Below are 18086 nucleotides of genomic sequence, written 5' to 3'. Positions count from 1 at the left end.
GCACTATCTGTGGTTAACAAAGGAGGTCAAGGATAATGTTAAATTGAAGGCAGCAAGGGCTAGTGGTAGGCAGAGGATGGGGAAGATTTTAGGATCCAACAGCAAAAACTAAAAGGGTCATAAGAAGGGAGAAAATTGTTTCTGAGAGAAAATTTGCGGGTAATATTAAAACAAACAAGAAGAGTTTCTGTGGATACAAATGGAAAGAAGACAGTTGAAGTTTGGAGAACAAGGCTGCTGAATTAAAAACAGAAAACAAACAGGTGGCAGATATATTAAATCAATTTTTGCATCAGTCTTCACTCTGGAGGACACTCCAAATATCCCTTAGATAACAGATGGGCTAATCTCAAATAACATGGAGGAACTAATAAAAATCCCAACCACAAGGGATATAGTATTAGAGAAACTCATGGGACTAAAGGTGGACAAATCACCAGGACCTGATGGTATGTGCCTAAGGATCTTAAAATAAGTGGATGTAGAGATAGAGGACCCATTGGTTGAAATTTTTCAAAACTCACTAAATTCTGGGAGGGTATCTGAAGATTGGGAAACAGAAAATTTGACTTCTTTGTACAAAAAGGGAGGAAGACAGAAGGTGGGGAACCATAGACCAGTTAGTTTAACAACTATTGTTGGCAAGATGCTAGAGTCAATAATCAAGGAGGAAAGAACTCATCATTTAAGAAAACTGAATATAATCAAACCCAGTCAAGGCTGTTTTATGAAAGGTAAATCATGTTTGACAAATTTGCTTGAATTCTTTGAGGATGTGACAGGGAGAGTTGATGAAGGGAACCAGTAGATGTAGTGTATTTAGATTTCCAAAAGGCATTTGGCAAGGTGCCATATAAGAGGTAGGTGCATTAATTAAGAGCCCAAAGACATTGGAGGAAGTGCATTAGCATTTATTGAAAACTGTCTGTCATATGGAAAAACAAAAGAGGTGGAATAAATAGATCCTTTTCAGGTTGGAGTGATGTAAATTGTGGAGTGCCCCAGGAATCGCCTTAATTGTTTACTATTTTCATTAATGATCTGGAGGATGGAACAAAATGTAAGGTTTCCAAGTTTGCCAAAGATACAAAAATAGGTGGAAGGGCATGTTATAATGAGGATGTTGTGATTCTTCAAAGGGCTATAGATAGATTGTGTGTTTAGGTGAAAATCTGCAAATGGAGGTCATGCACTTCAGTAAGAGGAGTCAACAGGTGGGTTATTAGATAAATGAAGAGAGACTGCAAATGAGCGAAGTTCAGAGGGATCCAGATATCCTAATACATGAATCACAAAAAGTAGTTAAAAAGGCAAAGGCATCTTGGCCTTTACTGCAAACAGGATGGTGTTTAAGAATATTGGTGTTGGTATTGGTATTGGTTTATTATTGTCACTTTTACCGAAGTACAGTGAAAAACTTGTCTTGCATACCGTTCGTACAGATCAATTCATTACACAGTGCATTGAGGTAGTACAGAGTGCATTGAGGTAGTACAGGGTAAAAACAGTAACAGAATACAGAGTAAAGTGTCACAGTTACAGGGAAGGGCATTGCAGGTAGACAATAAGGTGCAAGGTCACAAGGTAGATTGTGAGATCAAGAGTCCATCTCACGTATAAGGGAACTGTTCAATAGTCTTATCATCATGGGATAGAAGCTGTCCTTGAGCCTGGTGCTATGTGCCCTCAGGCTCCTGTATCTTCTGCCTGATGGGAGAGGGGAGAAGAGAGAATGACCCAGGTGGGTAGGGTCTTTGATTATGCTGGCTGCTTCACTAAGGCAGCGAGAGGTATAGACAGAATCCATGGAGGGGAGGCTGGTTTTCGTGATGTGCTGTGCTGTGTCAACAACTCTCTGCAGTTTCTAGCAGTCCTGGACAGAGCAGTTGCCATACCAAGCCGTGATACATCCAGGTAGGATGCTTTCTATGGTGCATCAATAAAAATTGGTGAGTGCCAAAGGGGACTTGCCAAATTTCTTTAGCCTCCTGAGGAAGTAGAGGCGCTGGTGAGCTTTCTTGGCCATGGCATCTGCGTGGTTGGACCAGGACAGGCTATTGGTGAAAGGGAGATATTGTTACAATTGTACAGGATGCTGGTGAGGCCACATCTGGAATATTGTGCACAGTTTTGGCCCCCATACCTAAAAAAAGGCATGTTGTAGCAAAAGAGATTCACCAGGCTAATTCCTGGGCTGAGAGGGTTGTTCGATCAAGTCTTGGAGTTTAAAAAACATCATGAAATGGGACACAGCTATGAAATAAAGGGCCAGTCATTTACAATTGAGGTGTGTAGAAATTTCTTCTCTCAGAGGGTAGTGAATCTCTGGAATTCTCTGCCCCAGAGGGTGAGGGGAGGCAAGATCATTAGATGCATTTAAGGTGGAGGTAGATGAATATTTGAAACATTGAGGACTGAGTGTCATGGGGAACTGGCACAGAAGAGGAGTAAAGGCCAGCACAGATCAGCCATGATCATCTTGAATGGTAGTGCAGTCTTGAGGGGTTTGGTAACCTACTTGTGCTCCTATATTCTTGTGTTTTTTGTGTTCTTGTCAACTCTCTCTCCCCCTTGGCTCTTGCCAACCATCTCTCTTTCACGGCTCTTTCCGGCTACCTCTCTTTCTCTCTAGCCAGCGCCCTCTTTTCTCGGTTTTCACGGGTTCTCTGTTTGCCAGCGACTGACAGTCATCTCTCTCATTCCCACCAACATCCCCTATTGCTCTCAACATCCCCCCCAACCCTCCCATACTCCTCCCAGTGCAAGTCATCTCTTTCCCCTGCTGATGCTGCAAAATACATTGTGCCCTCACCTCCCCGCCACCCCTCCAGCTCTTTTTATTACTCTCCCCCAACCATGACTCCCTTTTCCACCTCCTGCTACTCACTCTTTCCCATTTTCCTTACTCTCATCCCCACTTTCACTCCTGTATTCTTTTAGCTAGCTGGAAGGCAAATGGATTGCCATGTGTGAACAGATGTATCAATAAAAATTGCTCTTCACCCCACAGGCATTTCAATAGCTTGGGGTTTTAATTGCAATTAATCTGTTCATCATAGTGAAAAAGCCTGGTAAATCAAGGATGTATGCCCCATAGAGTCAATTGCGATGTAGTGAAAATTGGTGGTGAACATTTGTAAACCAAGGCTTTCTCTCATAATTCCCAACTTCAACTTTTTCCTGCAAATACTTTAAAACATATCCTCCAACATTACTTGTAGTTAATAAAATAGCATAAATCAGAAAACTGGGGCCTCAAAAGTTCCTAAGATTTCATGTGTAGAAATCTTAAATGTAGATGTGAGATGAGCTATGAAGATTTTCCTATGCTTTGATGGAGAATTTCAGTAGGCATGAAATGGAAAGGTGATCCTTCCAAAATTATATATCCCACCTTTTTTCAACTTAATACATGGCTAGGGTACAATAGGCCGACAGCTTTGAGGTATAGTTGCCTTACAGTAAGCATCAATGGTTTCACAATGTCATTAGCCAATAGCAACAGATTTCAAAGAGATCAATTCCATTACAAATGGTGGCAACTGTACCAAGGATGAGGATGTGATGAATTGTCCCCCCCTCAGGCCAGAAAGATTTCTCTACTCCAATTGTGCAGCATCAGGGTTTTGCTCCAAAATTTCAAACTAGAAACATTGTGAAGTCCTTTTCTCTGATGCTAATGACTTCATCCACAGGATCTGGAATGGGGCCATCAGCAGGGATGACTATTATACACATGCCTTAACTAGCCACATTTATGGTAGCGCAACAGCCTACCATGATTTCTAGTCCAGAATTGATAATGTTGTACAAGTAAAGTCACAGAGTCATACAGCACAGAAAAAGGCCCTTTGGCCCATATGTGTCTATGACAACCAAGATATATATTCAAGCTATTCCCATTTCCCAGCACTTGGCCCATATCCCTCGAAACTCCTGTCATCCATATACCTGTCCACATACTTCTTAAATGTATCTAATATACCTGCCTCAACCATTTCCTCTGACACCTGGTTCCATATACAGTACCTACCACCTGCTGTGTAAAAAAGTTGCCCTTCATGTTCTTATTAAACCTTTCACCTCTAACAAAACTATGTCCTCTAGGTTTCAATTCCCCAACCCTGGAAAAAAGACCGCTCAGCCTATCTATGCCCCTCATGATTTTATATACCTCTGTGAGATCACCCCTCAGTCTCCTACACTCCAATGAGTAAAGACCTAGCCTGTATAACCTCTCCTTATAACTCAGTTCCTCGAGTCCTGGCAACATCCTTGTAAATCCTTTTTGTACTCTTTCCAGTTTAATCACATCCTTCCTATAACAGGGTAACCAAAACGAACACAATATTCCAAGTGTGGCCTCACCAATGTCTTGTACAATCACAACATAACCTCCCAACTTCTATATTCAGTGCCCTGACTGATGAAGGTCAGCATGCCAGAAGCTTTCTTCACTGCCCTATCTACCTGTGACTCCACTTTAAGGGAACTATGCACCTGTACTCCACGGTCCCTCTGTTCTACAACAATACCCAAGGCTCTTCCGTTCAATGTAAATGTCCTACCTTGATTTGTCCTTTCAAAATGTAACACTTCAAACTCAAGAGTCATAGAGTAATACAGCAATACAGGCCCTTTGGCCCAAACAGACATGCCGACCAGAGTGCCCACCAAGCTAGTCCCAATTTCCTGTGTTCGGCCCATATCCATCCAAGCCCCACCCTCCATGTACCTATCCAAGTGCTTCTTAAATGATACTATTGTACCTGCCTCAACCACTTCCTCTGGCAGCTCATTCCGTATACTCACCACCCTCTGTGTGAAAAAGTTGCCCCTCAAGTCCCTTTAAATCTTTCCCTTCTCACTCGAAACCTATGCCCCCTCGTTTTAGCCTCCCCTACCCTGGGGAAAAGACTGCTACCATCCACCTTATCTATGCCTCTTATTATTTTAAACACTTCTATAAGGTCATCCCTCATTCTCCTACATTCCAAGGAATAATGCTATTGGCCAATATCTCCCTATAACTTAGGCTTTCTAGTCCTGGCAATATCCTCATAAATCTTCCAGTTTAACTAGATCTTTTCTCTAATAGGGTGACCAAATCCATATATAGTTATCCTAATTAAATTCTATTTGCTATTCCTCAGCCCACCTACCTAACTGATCAAGATCTGGCTGCAATTCTTCATCCTCCTCTTCACTGTCGATGACACCACCTATTTTAGTGTCATCTGCAAATTTACTAACTATTCCTTCTATATTCTTATCCAAATCCTTAATATAGATGACAAATAACAATGGGCCCAGCACTGACCCCTGGGGCACACCACTGGGGTCACAGCAAACTAATTATTTGAAAAAAGATCTAGCAATAGTAGTTGGCTTACCTTCATGATTATACAAGTGATTAAACCAAAACTCCAAGGATCTGATACTGTATTAAAGACAAAAAAAAGTACAATAAAATGTTGATCTGGCTTGCCAGTAGTCACTTTCTAAATACTTAAGCTTGGATTGAAGTTTATTCATATGGTAACTAACAGCTATCAGTTCATACTTTGTCACAGATACTTTGATTCAGCATTAGCTACTGTACATATGCATCTCTTAAAAGTATTTGGATCCACTGGAAATTAATTTTATACCAAACTAGGGAAAAATTTTAAAAATTGGGTACCAAGGGTAGAAACAATGGATCTTGTAAACGTAATTATGGTTAAACTCGTGATGTGTGAAATAATTATTTCACAAAACTAACAGTAGTTTTGGGACTTCTGTTCATTTGTGCTAAATCCAGAAATCTAAAAAATGCAGCTAGCAATTCAACTTACACCTGCAGGCTGTGCTCTAATGCTGATCACAGGCATATAGAGTATGAAAAGGCTGCAATTAGTGATACAGTTAATAAATGATAAGGTTTTAAATATCCAGAGCTTTGAAAACCGATATTACCAAATGCTGTGTCAAAAGCATCAGTGTCAGAATGGCGACCATCCAATTGTTAGATCATCACTGACCTCAGTACTGACTCTTAATTTTCTGTGACTATTCAATGAAGGTGGTAGGTTATACCAAAACCTTCAACTTATGTTGGCAAAAGAAACGTATGACGTTATGAGGTGTGTCACTGGCAATAGACAAATTTCAGCCATACTAAGGTAAATAGTGCACGTGCATTCCATCTAAATTTCCAAATGAGCATGATTTCACACAGAAATTATCATTTGTACAACCTGCCCGGTCAGCGACCCAGATTCAATTCCGGGTGCTGTGTATAAGGAGTTTGTATGTTCTCCCCGTGACTGTGTGGGTTTCCTCCGGGTGCTCCAGTTTCCTCCCACATTCCAAAGACGTACTAGTTAGGAAGTTGTGGGCATACCACGTTGGCGCTGAAAATGTGGCAACACTTGCAGGCTGCCCCCAGAACACTCTATGCAAAAGATGCATTTCACTGTGTGTTTTGATGTACATGTGACTAATAAAGAAATCTTATCTTAAATCACTTTTGTGTGTGATTTGTATATGATAAGCAAGTTCTAATAGATCTAAATTCTAGATTCCAGATCTGCAAATGACAATGCACTGGTAATATGAATTTTGGTAATTTTACTTCTTAATTTTGATAAATAACCTCAAAATAAATAAACATGAATGATGGTAGTTGCCATTAAACCCAGACTGTGCTTTAAAAAAAAGCATGAAACAGAGGACTCCGTGAATTATGTAAAAATGACATCTCAAACTATGTGTGTATTACAAAAGTAAATTTTAGAGAATTTTACTGTCCTTTGATATATTAAATAACTATTTATGTTTTCAAATTGATTCAAAAATCAATAAAAAGCTTTATAAAAAAAATCATTTATATTCTACCAAAGTTACCAATAATCTTGTAATACACCCTGTGAAATTCTTTTCATTATTTTGAATTCTTCTATTCCAAGTTCAGTATTGTTTTCAAATTCTTACAGTTAGCAAGGACTTACTTCAGAAGGCCAAGGATGAATGCATTAAACCTTGTGCTGTGACTCATTAATTCAGAGTACTGGCTTATCTTGCAAAAAAGATTGTTGAGTGCCTTGGTAGAAGGACCTAAAGAGACAAAAGATTCTGTGAATTTAACATTAATTAGGACTGTTCCCTGGTCAAAAAGGGATGATTCTCAGTTTTGAATTGTGATACATTTAACTAGACTGCATAAATGTATTTGTAACGAGTTTCATATCTAGCAAACATTAACTAACCTGATTGAATTTTTTTACAAGATGACAGAGAAGGTTGATGAAGGAATGCATCATTCATCAAGTTAGCAATAGCAACAGCATTTGGCTGAGACCAACATAAAATGCTGATTAACAAAACTGAGCACCAAGGAATAAAAGGGTCAATGTCAACGTAGATAAGAAACTAGGGGAGAAATTGAAGAGTTGAGATTTTTCAGATTGTAGGAGAGTAAATGGTGGTGTTCCCTAGAGATCAGTGCTAGGACCACTGATTATCTGACCCTCCAGTTGAGTAAAGAATTCCAAATTTCAATGCTTAGTTGAACCGAATGTAAAGGATGTGTTCCCTGAAAAGGAGATTTATGCTTTGAATTCCCTTTAATTAATGCTAAAGCAGAACTTTACATTCTAATTAACCTCTGCTTTGGTGTTTGAGGCTCACATCATCTGCATGGCACAAGTTTGATCATATGTTGTCAAAACAAAGGTTGCATGTTCTGCTTGATGAATATCCTCTGGAATTGAAATTCCATCACATAGACCAACTACTTTTATGTGCTCTGCTTGATTTTCCAATAAAAAAAGTTTTGCATAAGCACAGTTAAGTACTTTTGATCCAGGTCCTCGGTGTATATAATGAGCACTTATCACTAAATTAGTGCAAGGCACATTAGGGTAACAAAGTTATTTAGTTTCTCCAGACTTATAACCTAACAGAAATCTTCCCTTTTGTTCTCTTATCTCCTCCCATGAGGCCATAAGAAATTGAAGTAGGTGCAGATCATTTAGCCCTTCACACTACTCTGACATTCAAAAAAATCACAGTTTACCTTTACCTCAGTATCACTTTTGTGTATTATATCACTTGATTCCCTTAAAGTTCAAAAATTCAAAGTCTAAGTCCCATCTTCTCTGCATCTTTAAATTTGTTTTGTCTCTAACTTCTTCCAGTACTGAAGAGATCGTTCACCAAAAATGTTAACTCTGCTTCTCAAGACCAATGCTTTGACATTTCCTCAATTAAGCCTCTTCCAATGACACTATTTTCCTGAAAAATTTTTTGTCCAGACTTCTGACAGCCATTCCTAAAATATCCTTCTCTGGTACAATTTGCATTGTTTTCTTAAACCTCTTTTAGGACTTTTATGCATTAACATTAATAAATCAGTGTTATTTTTATGTTGACAGGTAAAATAAAAAATGGGGATTGATTGTCATCTAGTGATACTAATAAATACATATGGATAAATGCAGAGGAAAACAAAATATTTCAACGTCAGTTCACTCAGGTTTCACTGTATGTTGCATGAATCTTATGAGAAGATGAAGAGGGAGTTTAACCTCCAAAGACAGGTGGATCCAGTGCTGGTTGAAGATAAAACTTTAAATTTCCCAACCCACCCATTTCCAATTTTAATGGCGGTATGGACGATCAAGCAAACGCAGATGTCTTCATTCCACTGTTTATGCCTGAAGGGAAGCTGGAGCATTCTCCCTGGCTCAACAAGTTCACTTCCATATCATTAACCCCCAGTGATTATTCAACAGAAGTACAGCCAAGATGTCCGATTCAAACCTCAACCAACAACATCTTGTTCAAATCCCAATCTGTGACACCTAGCTACCACCTAGTTTCTCCGTGATATTCAACCACCACCCATGATATCCAATTTACCCTTACAATATTTGACTAATGTCTGCACTTTCAATAACCAACTACCCTATCTCATCTACCCAAAGATATTGTTCTTAATGACATTCACACTCATCCTGCACATCTTGCTGGATTTTATTGAACAGGTTTCTTGACTGTTTAGCAGACTGTTTATTGAGCTGGAAAGAGCTATGCTTCCATAACTATCAATCTTTGACAAGATTTGATACGAGAAGCCTTCCTTAAATCACAATCTGTAAATTGAGCATTAAGACTTCATACAGCCAATGCTGAATGTGATGTGTCATACCAAGCTGAGTGGAAGCCTCAATGACAGTCCATGGCAGGTTTTTCCTTTGTCCTACAATCACATCCAGAATATATGCCTTCAAACCATCCTGAAGAATATTTTTCATCGCTGGACACAGATACTTAAGTACCAGGTGGCCCACATTGGGACTAACTGAACTGTTCCCAAGTTTTGCCTGCAAAACAAAATCACAACAAATCAAACATTGTGGTTGGCATGGTGTGGGCAATGTATTCCTACACTCTGCTGCAAAAAATATTCACACCATTGTAATTGAAATGAGTCCAGAAATGTGGTGAGTGGTTTTTGTGTCAGCAAATCTTACACTTAGACTTTTGTAGAACTGATACTGTATGAAGTTTCATCAAAACACTGGAGAAATATTGGGATGGCAAAGACGAAGAGAAGTACGTGAAAACTTAAGTACATCATAGATGTGAACCACAGCAGTCCATTCAGCCCATTGATTCTATTGCACCCCTTAATGAAATCACGGCTGATCTTCCACCCCAATATTTTCCTGTCCTATTCTCATACTCCTTGATTCCTTTTATAGCTAGAAATACATCAAACTCTATTTTGAAAGTATTTAATGACTGAGCCTCTACAGTTCTCCAACATAGAGTATTCCAAGGATTCAGAGTGAGAAAAAGACACCAAATTTCAGTTCAAAATAGGTCTGCCCCGTTTTTGACATTGCCACCCCTAGTTCTACATTCCTGATCAACGGGGAAACATCCTTGTTGTGTCTATCCTGTTAAGAACCCCCTAGGAATTTGCATGTTTCAATTAGGTTCCTGTATTCTTTCAAATGCTGAAGAACAGAGGCCAAGTTCATCAATATTTCCTCATCTGACAGGTCAGTCATCTGAAGAAACACTCTAGGTAACCTCCCCTTCATTCTTTCTATTATGAGTATATCCTTTCTCAGGAGGCAGACCAAAATTATATAAAATAATCCAATTGTGGTTTCACCAAGGTCCTCCGTGACTACAGTAAGCAACTTCACTGCTGTATGAAAAAAACAAAATGCTAGAGGAACTTAGCAGCTCAACAAACATGACCCGAAACATTGACTGTCTGCTCTTTTCCGCGGATGCTACCTGACCTGCTGAGTTCCTCCAGCATCTTGTTGTTTTTTCATCTAGATTCCAGCATCTGCAGTCCTTTGTTTCTTTATCTTTACTGCTGTACTTGAATCCTCTTGCAATAAAGGCCAACGTACCATTTGCTTTCCTAATTGTTTGCTGCAGCTAAATGTACAAGTTCACACAGGTCTCCTTGAGCATCAACATTTCACAATCTCTTACCATTTAAAAAATACGCAGAACTTCTTTTTCTTTAGAGAGTGTAACCCTACATTTTTCCACATTATATTCCATCAATGTTGTGTTGTTCACGCATTCAGTTTTTCAGTATTTCCTTGAAGCTTCTTTATATCCTCCTCAATATTCATTAGTTAGTTTCATGTGATCAGTGAACTTAGAAATATTACAATTGGTCCTCTCACTCAAATCTTTAATATAGATTGTGTGAATCGTTTGGGCCCAAGCACCAGTCGCTGTGGTACATCACTGATAATAGCTGCCAAGTTTTCATGTTGACAGAGAAATTCAAGATATAAATACTGCATGGTAAGTTGATTCAAAAAGAGCTTTATCAGATAAACATGATAGTAACTTACAAATAATTGAGAAAGGTGTCAATAAGAGAAGAGCTGAATGGATGTGGGTGGTGTGCCCATCATTTATTCCCAATTTAGCATTTATCAACAGATCAAGAATGGCCAGAATCACAGAGGATGAATGAGGGCAGACTAGTCCTCCCATCCTATCCTATGACTTATGAAGAGATGGTACTTGCTTCTCGTCCTCCAGAACCATATGGGCATACTTGTAGTCAAGATAGCACCCTAGCATGCATCTTCCATCTGTCATGATGTATTCTGTCACACTAACCGGTCTTCACAATTAATTCTAAGTGGTCAAAATGCAAATCCATTTTGGGGACAATTTACATAATTTGCTGAGGGTTCAACAGGAACGCAGCTAGGGAATTAGTTTTGGTAGGAAAATTGGGTGATAGAGGGTAGTGCAAAACAGGAAGCATGCAAGGTCAAAAATTTTCTGACTCACTCATGTTGCCTTTAATGGTCCATGCACCATTGTAGCTATGGAACATTTTACCATGTTTCTAAAAGCAGAGATTGCAGGCACAGATAAAGCAATGGTTCTCTTCATCAGCAATAAAACATTGACTGATTCACTGCCTGGAACACATTGCCAGGGGAAGTGGTAGAAACAAATACAATAGCAATGTTTAAGAAACATTTAAAGAACCACATGAATAAGCAAAGAACAGCAAGATATGGACCTTGTGCAGACAGATAGGATTAGTTTAGATTGACATCATGGTCAATGCAGACATTGTGGGCTGAAGGGCCTGTTATTGTACTGTGCTGTTCCACATTCTACGTTCTAAAAATTGCAACGTTATAAAAAAAAGTTGAAAAGATGCAAGTAAATTTTGCCAAATAATTAGTTAAAATATCAATTAGCTGATTTTCATTGAGATAAATTACAAAATGGGAAAGGAATATTAAACTATTATTACATTCATCTTACCTTTACGCCAGGATCTCTACTTGTTCCAAAGTGTGCTACAATTAGATCAACAGCAGTATTCACAGCTTTAACAAGACCTACAAAAAAAAGGGCATAATGGTACTGGTTTTCATATTGTTAGGGTTTGTATTGCTTTTTTAAAAAAATGCTTATCAATTTCTCTCTTTCGAAAAATCACTTTGATACTCACTGGAATGGGAAGTTTTATGCAACAAATGCACTAAAAATATAGGTCACAAAAACATTTATAAAATATTTCATATAATTCATAATAATTTAATGTATTATTCTGTAATCGTGTGAATTAGTTAGCCTGCCACTGATATCATTCATTTCAAAGATATTGCAAGGAAGAATTCCTAAAATTTACAAGCCAAATCTCCTCAGATTTTAGTTCAAATGCCTTGCATATAACTTAGTTTCTGTCAAAATTATTGGAGAATTTAACATTATTAAACATGAAGTTTTTCAATTTAGTAGAGTAGAAGTGATTATTCTAATTAAAATGTACCTCTGTGACCACAAAATATTTGAAATGTTAAATATTGATATCCAGTTAAATAAAATCTCTATAAATTGATTTAATGTATACTTTATATAGCATTTAAAATGGTTGTGCATATTTCTGGCTTAGCTACTTTCAATAACTTGCATCCAATATTGCTGATATCAAAAGCTGACTTATACCTTTCTTCTGCAGTAAATCTATGGAGATACTTTCAGTGGTTCCATCAGGCGATAAACAGAACTCTGCAGGGGGCTTCTCAGCCAGTGAAAAATAATCAGGAAAGAAATCACTGTAATAGTTCTGAAGTTGCTTCACAGATTGGCCTACAATAAAGGAAACCATATTATGTAAACCATTGCTAATATAAATTTGATATTTTAAGACTATCAAAAAACATCTTCTTCAATAAAAGCTGATTTTCTCGCATGTTTGCCAGAAAATCACATAATTCTGGACTTAACTGATAAATTTAGGTGACTAGCTAATGTCAACTAGAACTCAGCAGCCATTGGAAACTTTCATATTCAAGATATTTCTTTGCTAAAGATGAATAACTGCAGCATCTAACAATGTTCTGGATGCAGACATGGGGAAACTATCTGCAATCCATGGTGGGTAATAAAAATATATTACAGGTGGATCGAGAAGAGATGAATGAATAGGCACCTGTCTTTTAATATAGACAAATGCAGAACATAGCTATAAAAAGGGGGCAACTCCATTAATGCTGATGCCATGTAGGATTGCCTGTTTAAGGTTGCTGAGGAGGAGGAGGACCTGGGGTTAATATTGCAAAAATATTGCTAGGGCAATAAAGGAATCAGAAATTCTATCCTTTTGGGATTAGTACACACTATCAGGTCTTTGTCCCCACAGACAAAAGGATGCATAGAACACCTACAAAAATTTGAAAGGATCATCACTGGATGAACAATTCTCAGCTACCATAAGAGACTAAGGAATCCCAGGCTATTTCATCTTGCAGGCCACAAGGAGATCTTAATTGAACTCTTTAAGAAAATGGAAGAATAAATCTCAAACGTAGTAGATAGGTACTTGTCGAAGAGTTTAGTGGAAGGCCAGGAGATATAAGCAAAGTTATTCAAGTGTAAATCTAAGGCATATACTAGAGAGCACTATTTTACCTCTCTCTGAAGAGCTTTGGAGTAAATTAGTAGCTTATACACTGAGTGTAGATGGACTGCAAGCATTCAGTAAGGTGAGTTCCTGAGATTGGCCAATGTATTTGCAGGAGGGTTGTGGGTCTTAATGGACTGGGAATTTTCTGATTATTTTCCCACGAGTGAAAAAGGAGAATGAACATGGATGTTGAGGTGGAGAGGGAAACTGAAGCCATATTGGCAATAGGTTATGTAGTAAAGAAGATGCACCTAACCCATGATTATTTTTGTATATTTGTAAACAACTGCTAACAATTGGCTTTGTGAAATTACAGTGCAAAACAAAAGACAATACAGAACAGTTTATTAATATTTCATGACCAAGCCGCTTCTCTCATATTAGGACTATGAATGCCTCCTCCAGTATCACAGCTGCCAAGACAACTGTTACATTTGCAACTGCTCAAAAGAACCAAGGCTTAATAGGCCAGATCATGCTGAACCGTGTCTGCCACCTGCAATTCCTGCCTTTGGTTGCCATCCATTTGCACTGAATATGGAGGGCTGTTATGGCTGATCATCTGCATCCAGGTGTCAGGAAGTAAAGGACATGAGGCTTCCGCGGCAAGTAAGCTTCAGGTGATATACTGCTGAAGCTCTTTGATTGAAGGCAGAGCCAGGGGCTTTGAGATTCAGAGACATTTAAAAAAATATTGAAAGTGAAGTAAATAAATAACCCATTTATTTAGAAAATGCAATAAAACATTAAAACTGAAAATAATTTAGAAGAACACTTACCTTTCCCATTCACCAGGCTGAAAATCCCCAATAAGATGAATGGGGTTTCTGATTCTATGCCTGGTCTACTTGGTATTGGATCAGAGAATCTGATTGCCTAATGTGATGCTGCAGGATCCCAGTGAGATTGGACTCAGCTGTTAAACTCCACAGAGACTGGGGGAAGCACCTGTCCCTCGGTATGGGCCAGACATAGAGTGGGTCCATACAAGTCACTGTGTGAGATGGCTGAATGCTGGTAGCTCCCTTTGGAACTGCCAGCCACGGTTGGCACAAATCATCCTATTGTGTTACAAGCAGCATTTTTGTAATTTAGTTCAATGGTCTTGGTGAATGGTTGCTGCTCTTTACTTGACACAGGCAGCTGCTTTCATAACATATTTATGTCACCTGGTTCAAATATATCCTATGATTGAATCTATTTTTCCATATTTTAAAGGCAATTAATTTCTCCTCAAGGTCTCTATATTTCTAGCTCTAACTAGTCTAACTTATCCCAACTGTTAGGGCCTTTTGATTTAGATGAATGTGGCTGGCTTAATTGATAGGAACTGGACTGTACAACAGTGTTCAGTGCCCAAGGTATTGTTGCTTGCGAACACCAGCTCCAGGAACAATAGTAACAATATTAAATATACCCTTTCATTAAATTTTGCAAAGAACATGACTTTTTCTAGTGCACTCATCAAAGTCAGATTGTAAAAACCAGGATCAACATGGAAACTATCAAGAGAGACCCATTTCATCATTATCATTACCTCTTTGTGTATCTTCTTGCCTCCACTCAGGAAATCCCACATCTGAGGAACATTAAACATCAATTGCATCCTATGTAGCCTATTGTTGCATCTAGTTATTGAACCACTGGTTAGCTTAGGTTGATACTTGGAATATTCTGATGTTAAGTCACAAGCACAGAGTTTAAGATAACTCTAGCCAAAATGTCATTCACATCAACACTCAAATGAGCAGCAACGTTGGAATAAATCTTTGCAAGAAGTTACAAGTGGATCAGATGCAGATGAGGGGCTAAAATAAAAAAATATAACTTTCTTAGGATGCCTACTCCAATCATCATCCAAGTGTTAAAGAGGTGAGTCAAAGAATGAAAAACCAACAAACAACCTGCTGGAGGGACTCAGCGGGTCGAGCAGCATCAGCATTCCAAAAAGGAATCGTTGACATTTTGGGTTGAATCCCTGCAGCAGGACAGGAGTTCCTTCCCCACCCCCAAAGATGCTGCTTGACCCGCTAAGTTCTTCCAGCAGATTGTTTGTTGTTCCAGATTCCAGTATCTGCAGTCTGTTGTGTCTTCAGAGAAAAACCAATATGTTCCCAGGAGACTGTTGACATATTAAATACATCAATAAGGCTGGACACTTTACAAGCTTTATGGCAGATAGCCATGACTCAGGAAAACCAACTAAAACAAAGTGAGGCCAATTTAGGTAAATGCCTTTTCACAAAAACACATGAAAATAGGAGAAGGAGTAGATCACCTGGCCCCTCAAGCCTGCCCTGCCATTCTCTTCTGTGCCAGTTCTCTACAGCCCTCTATTCCACAATTTTTCAAAAATTTCCTACCTCTTGTTTAAATACTTCCAATGATTTAGCTTCCAGAACCTTCCACAGTAGAAAGCGTCAGAGATTCATCACCCTCTGCAAGAAGAAATTCCTACATACCTCAGTTTTAAATGACCACCCTCTTATCTTGTAACTATGTCCTTTTGTTCAAGACTCAACGAGTAGTTGAAACATCTCAATGTCTACCCTGTCATGCACCCCTTAAGACCTTATATGTTTCAGTAAGATCATCCCTCCTGATCTCCAAAGGTTACTGATCCAACTTCTTTAGCCACTAATGATGGTACAACCTTCTCATCCCAGAAAGCAGCCTGGTGAATTTCTTTAGGCCTGCCTTTAAAGAATTCCTTGTAGATCAAGGATTGCAGACAAGCTTCCCAGACAGTCTACAATCAGTCTCCTCCCCATAGGAAGATCCCAGGGATCTGGGACTGGAGTCCATTATTTCTTGGGTCATGATTGAACTCTGCACCCTTCCTTTCCCCTGGATTCAAAGATAAGGAACCTGTCAGGGCCAGAGATGCACACCAAAGAGTTAAAACTCTACAGCATGCGAAGAAACGGAGATGTCAGAATTTCCGAGAGTCCAAAATTCCAATCCCTCCCTACCCTGTTGACCTAATACGTCCTAGTTAATAACCAGGCACCACCTTAACGATGTCTCAAACATTTAAAAAAATTTCTCTCTCTGGTCCCATAATTATCATGAATCGAGGTATACACTCAAAAACAGTAAATTTCCAATGATATTACTTAGATAGTTAAAGTATGAAACAGAAAGAAAAGTAGTGTGGAAAAGGATTAAGCAAAGATTCTGGGATTGAAGTTATTAATAAAGTTGACACCTATATTTAATTCAGAAATCACAAAACAAAACTGCACCATATAGCCTTGAGCGAACATGGCTAACACCACTAGTGCCAGAAAATTCCAGATAAGCATTCTTCTTGGTTATCCCAGGGCCTGATTGCTTAGGCTCCAAATTGCAGCCAAATCCTGTTACACGGTCAGGACCCAGGGGATTTCTTCTGCGATATTCCTTCCATTTCAAAGCCAGAGGTGTAAGATGATTAGCTGGAATAATTAACAGATGGAAAACACAGAAGAGCAAGAGAGAAGTTGAGAAAATTAAAATGAATGAGAGCTTTTCTCTGATTAAGTAAACACTTTTGGATTAAATTTAAATGCCATTCAGCTAACATAATTGGATTGTTGTTAAGAATCATCAGTCCTGATTTCATTACTTTGGCTACCACATGTGCTTTCACTAGTGAAGTTTAACCATCTTATTTAAAGTCCTGTTCCCACCCTTGTTTGGAAAGATTCTTTTACAATTATTGGAAAATAATAACTTTTGCCTTGCAACATAAACATTTATTTTGTTCATATATATCTTTATTTTGAATTGCTTTAGTTTCTTCAAGAAAAATATGGCCTATTCTAGGTATTGATGACAATTAAACTATAAAATTCTGCTGCTAAGTTACAGTAGCTGTGAACACTTCAGTCAATACCCTGCTGAAAAGTAATTGCTTAACATAAAAAAAATTGAAGCAGTAGACAGTTTGGCTCTTTGTTCCTGCTCTGCCATTCAATAAGATCATGGCCAATCCTGCACTAATCTCATTTCCCTTGAGTCCTCTGATATCTAAAAATCTTTCTCTCTCTTGAATATTCTCAGCAACTGAACTTTAACTTCCATGGTCCTCCAGGGTACAGTTTTCCAAAGATTCCCTGTGCCCCAGGTGAAGAAATTTCTTCTCACTTCTGTCCAGAATGGCCAACCCCTTGTTTTGAGACTGTGACCCTTGGTTTTCAACATTCTACTCAGGGAAAACCTCAACTTGCATCTATTCTGTCATGCATCATAGGAATGTATGTGTTTCAATGAGCTACCTCTCATTTTTCTAAACTCAAGAGAATTCAGACTTCCTCTGCTTAATCCCTCCTCATACAACAAACCCACTATCCCAATCTGATGAACCCTTGTTACATTCCCTCTCTCACAAATATACTGTACTTTATGTAGGAAGACCTAACCTGTACACAATATTCCACATGTGATCTCAGCAGGGCTCTATGCACTTGGAGCAAGATGTTTTTAATCTTGTACTCAAGACCTCTTGTAACAAAGGCCATCATACAATCTGGCCTCCTAATTGCCTGCTGAACTTGAATTTAACTTTCAGTGATTTGTGTATGAGGACATTCAAATCTTTCTGAATAACAACACCTTTCAAAGCACCATTTAAAAGATA

General features: G+C 38.6%; 1 protein-coding gene across 5 annotated transcripts in view; it reads right to left on the bottom strand.

Annotated features, from left to right (window-relative positions):
* The window catches only part of rusc2 (RUN and SH3 domain containing 2), a 75866-nt gene that overhangs the window by 10493 nt on the left and 47287 nt on the right, over positions 1 to 18086 (bottom strand). For 4 of the 5 annotated variants that reach the window (XM_052010296.1, XM_052010298.1, XM_052010295.1 and 1 more), the window contains exons 4-9: positions 16711 to 16902; positions 12505 to 12648; positions 11818 to 11894; positions 9194 to 9368; positions 6993 to 7098; positions 5394 to 5440 (exon numbers count right to left, since the gene is read on the bottom strand). In XM_052010296.1, coding sequence (XP_051866256.1) covers positions 5394 to 5440; positions 6993 to 7098; positions 9194 to 9368; positions 11818 to 11894; positions 12505 to 12648; positions 16711 to 16902 — 741 coding nt within the window. The remainder of the gene's footprint in view (positions 1 to 5393; positions 5441 to 6992; positions 7099 to 9193; positions 9369 to 11817; positions 11895 to 12504; positions 12649 to 16710; positions 16903 to 18086) is intronic. The other variant, XM_052010299.1, reaches the window with a different exon arrangement.

Source organism: Pristis pectinata, chromosome 2, assembly GCF_009764475.1.
Source record: "Pristis pectinata isolate sPriPec2 chromosome 2, sPriPec2.1.pri, whole genome shotgun sequence".
In the NCBI taxonomy this organism is placed as follows: domain Eukaryota; kingdom Metazoa; phylum Chordata; class Chondrichthyes; order Rhinopristiformes; family Pristidae; genus Pristis; species Pristis pectinata.
Note: the sequence above shows the minus strand (reverse complement) of the source record. Positions and strands in the feature narration are given on the sequence as shown.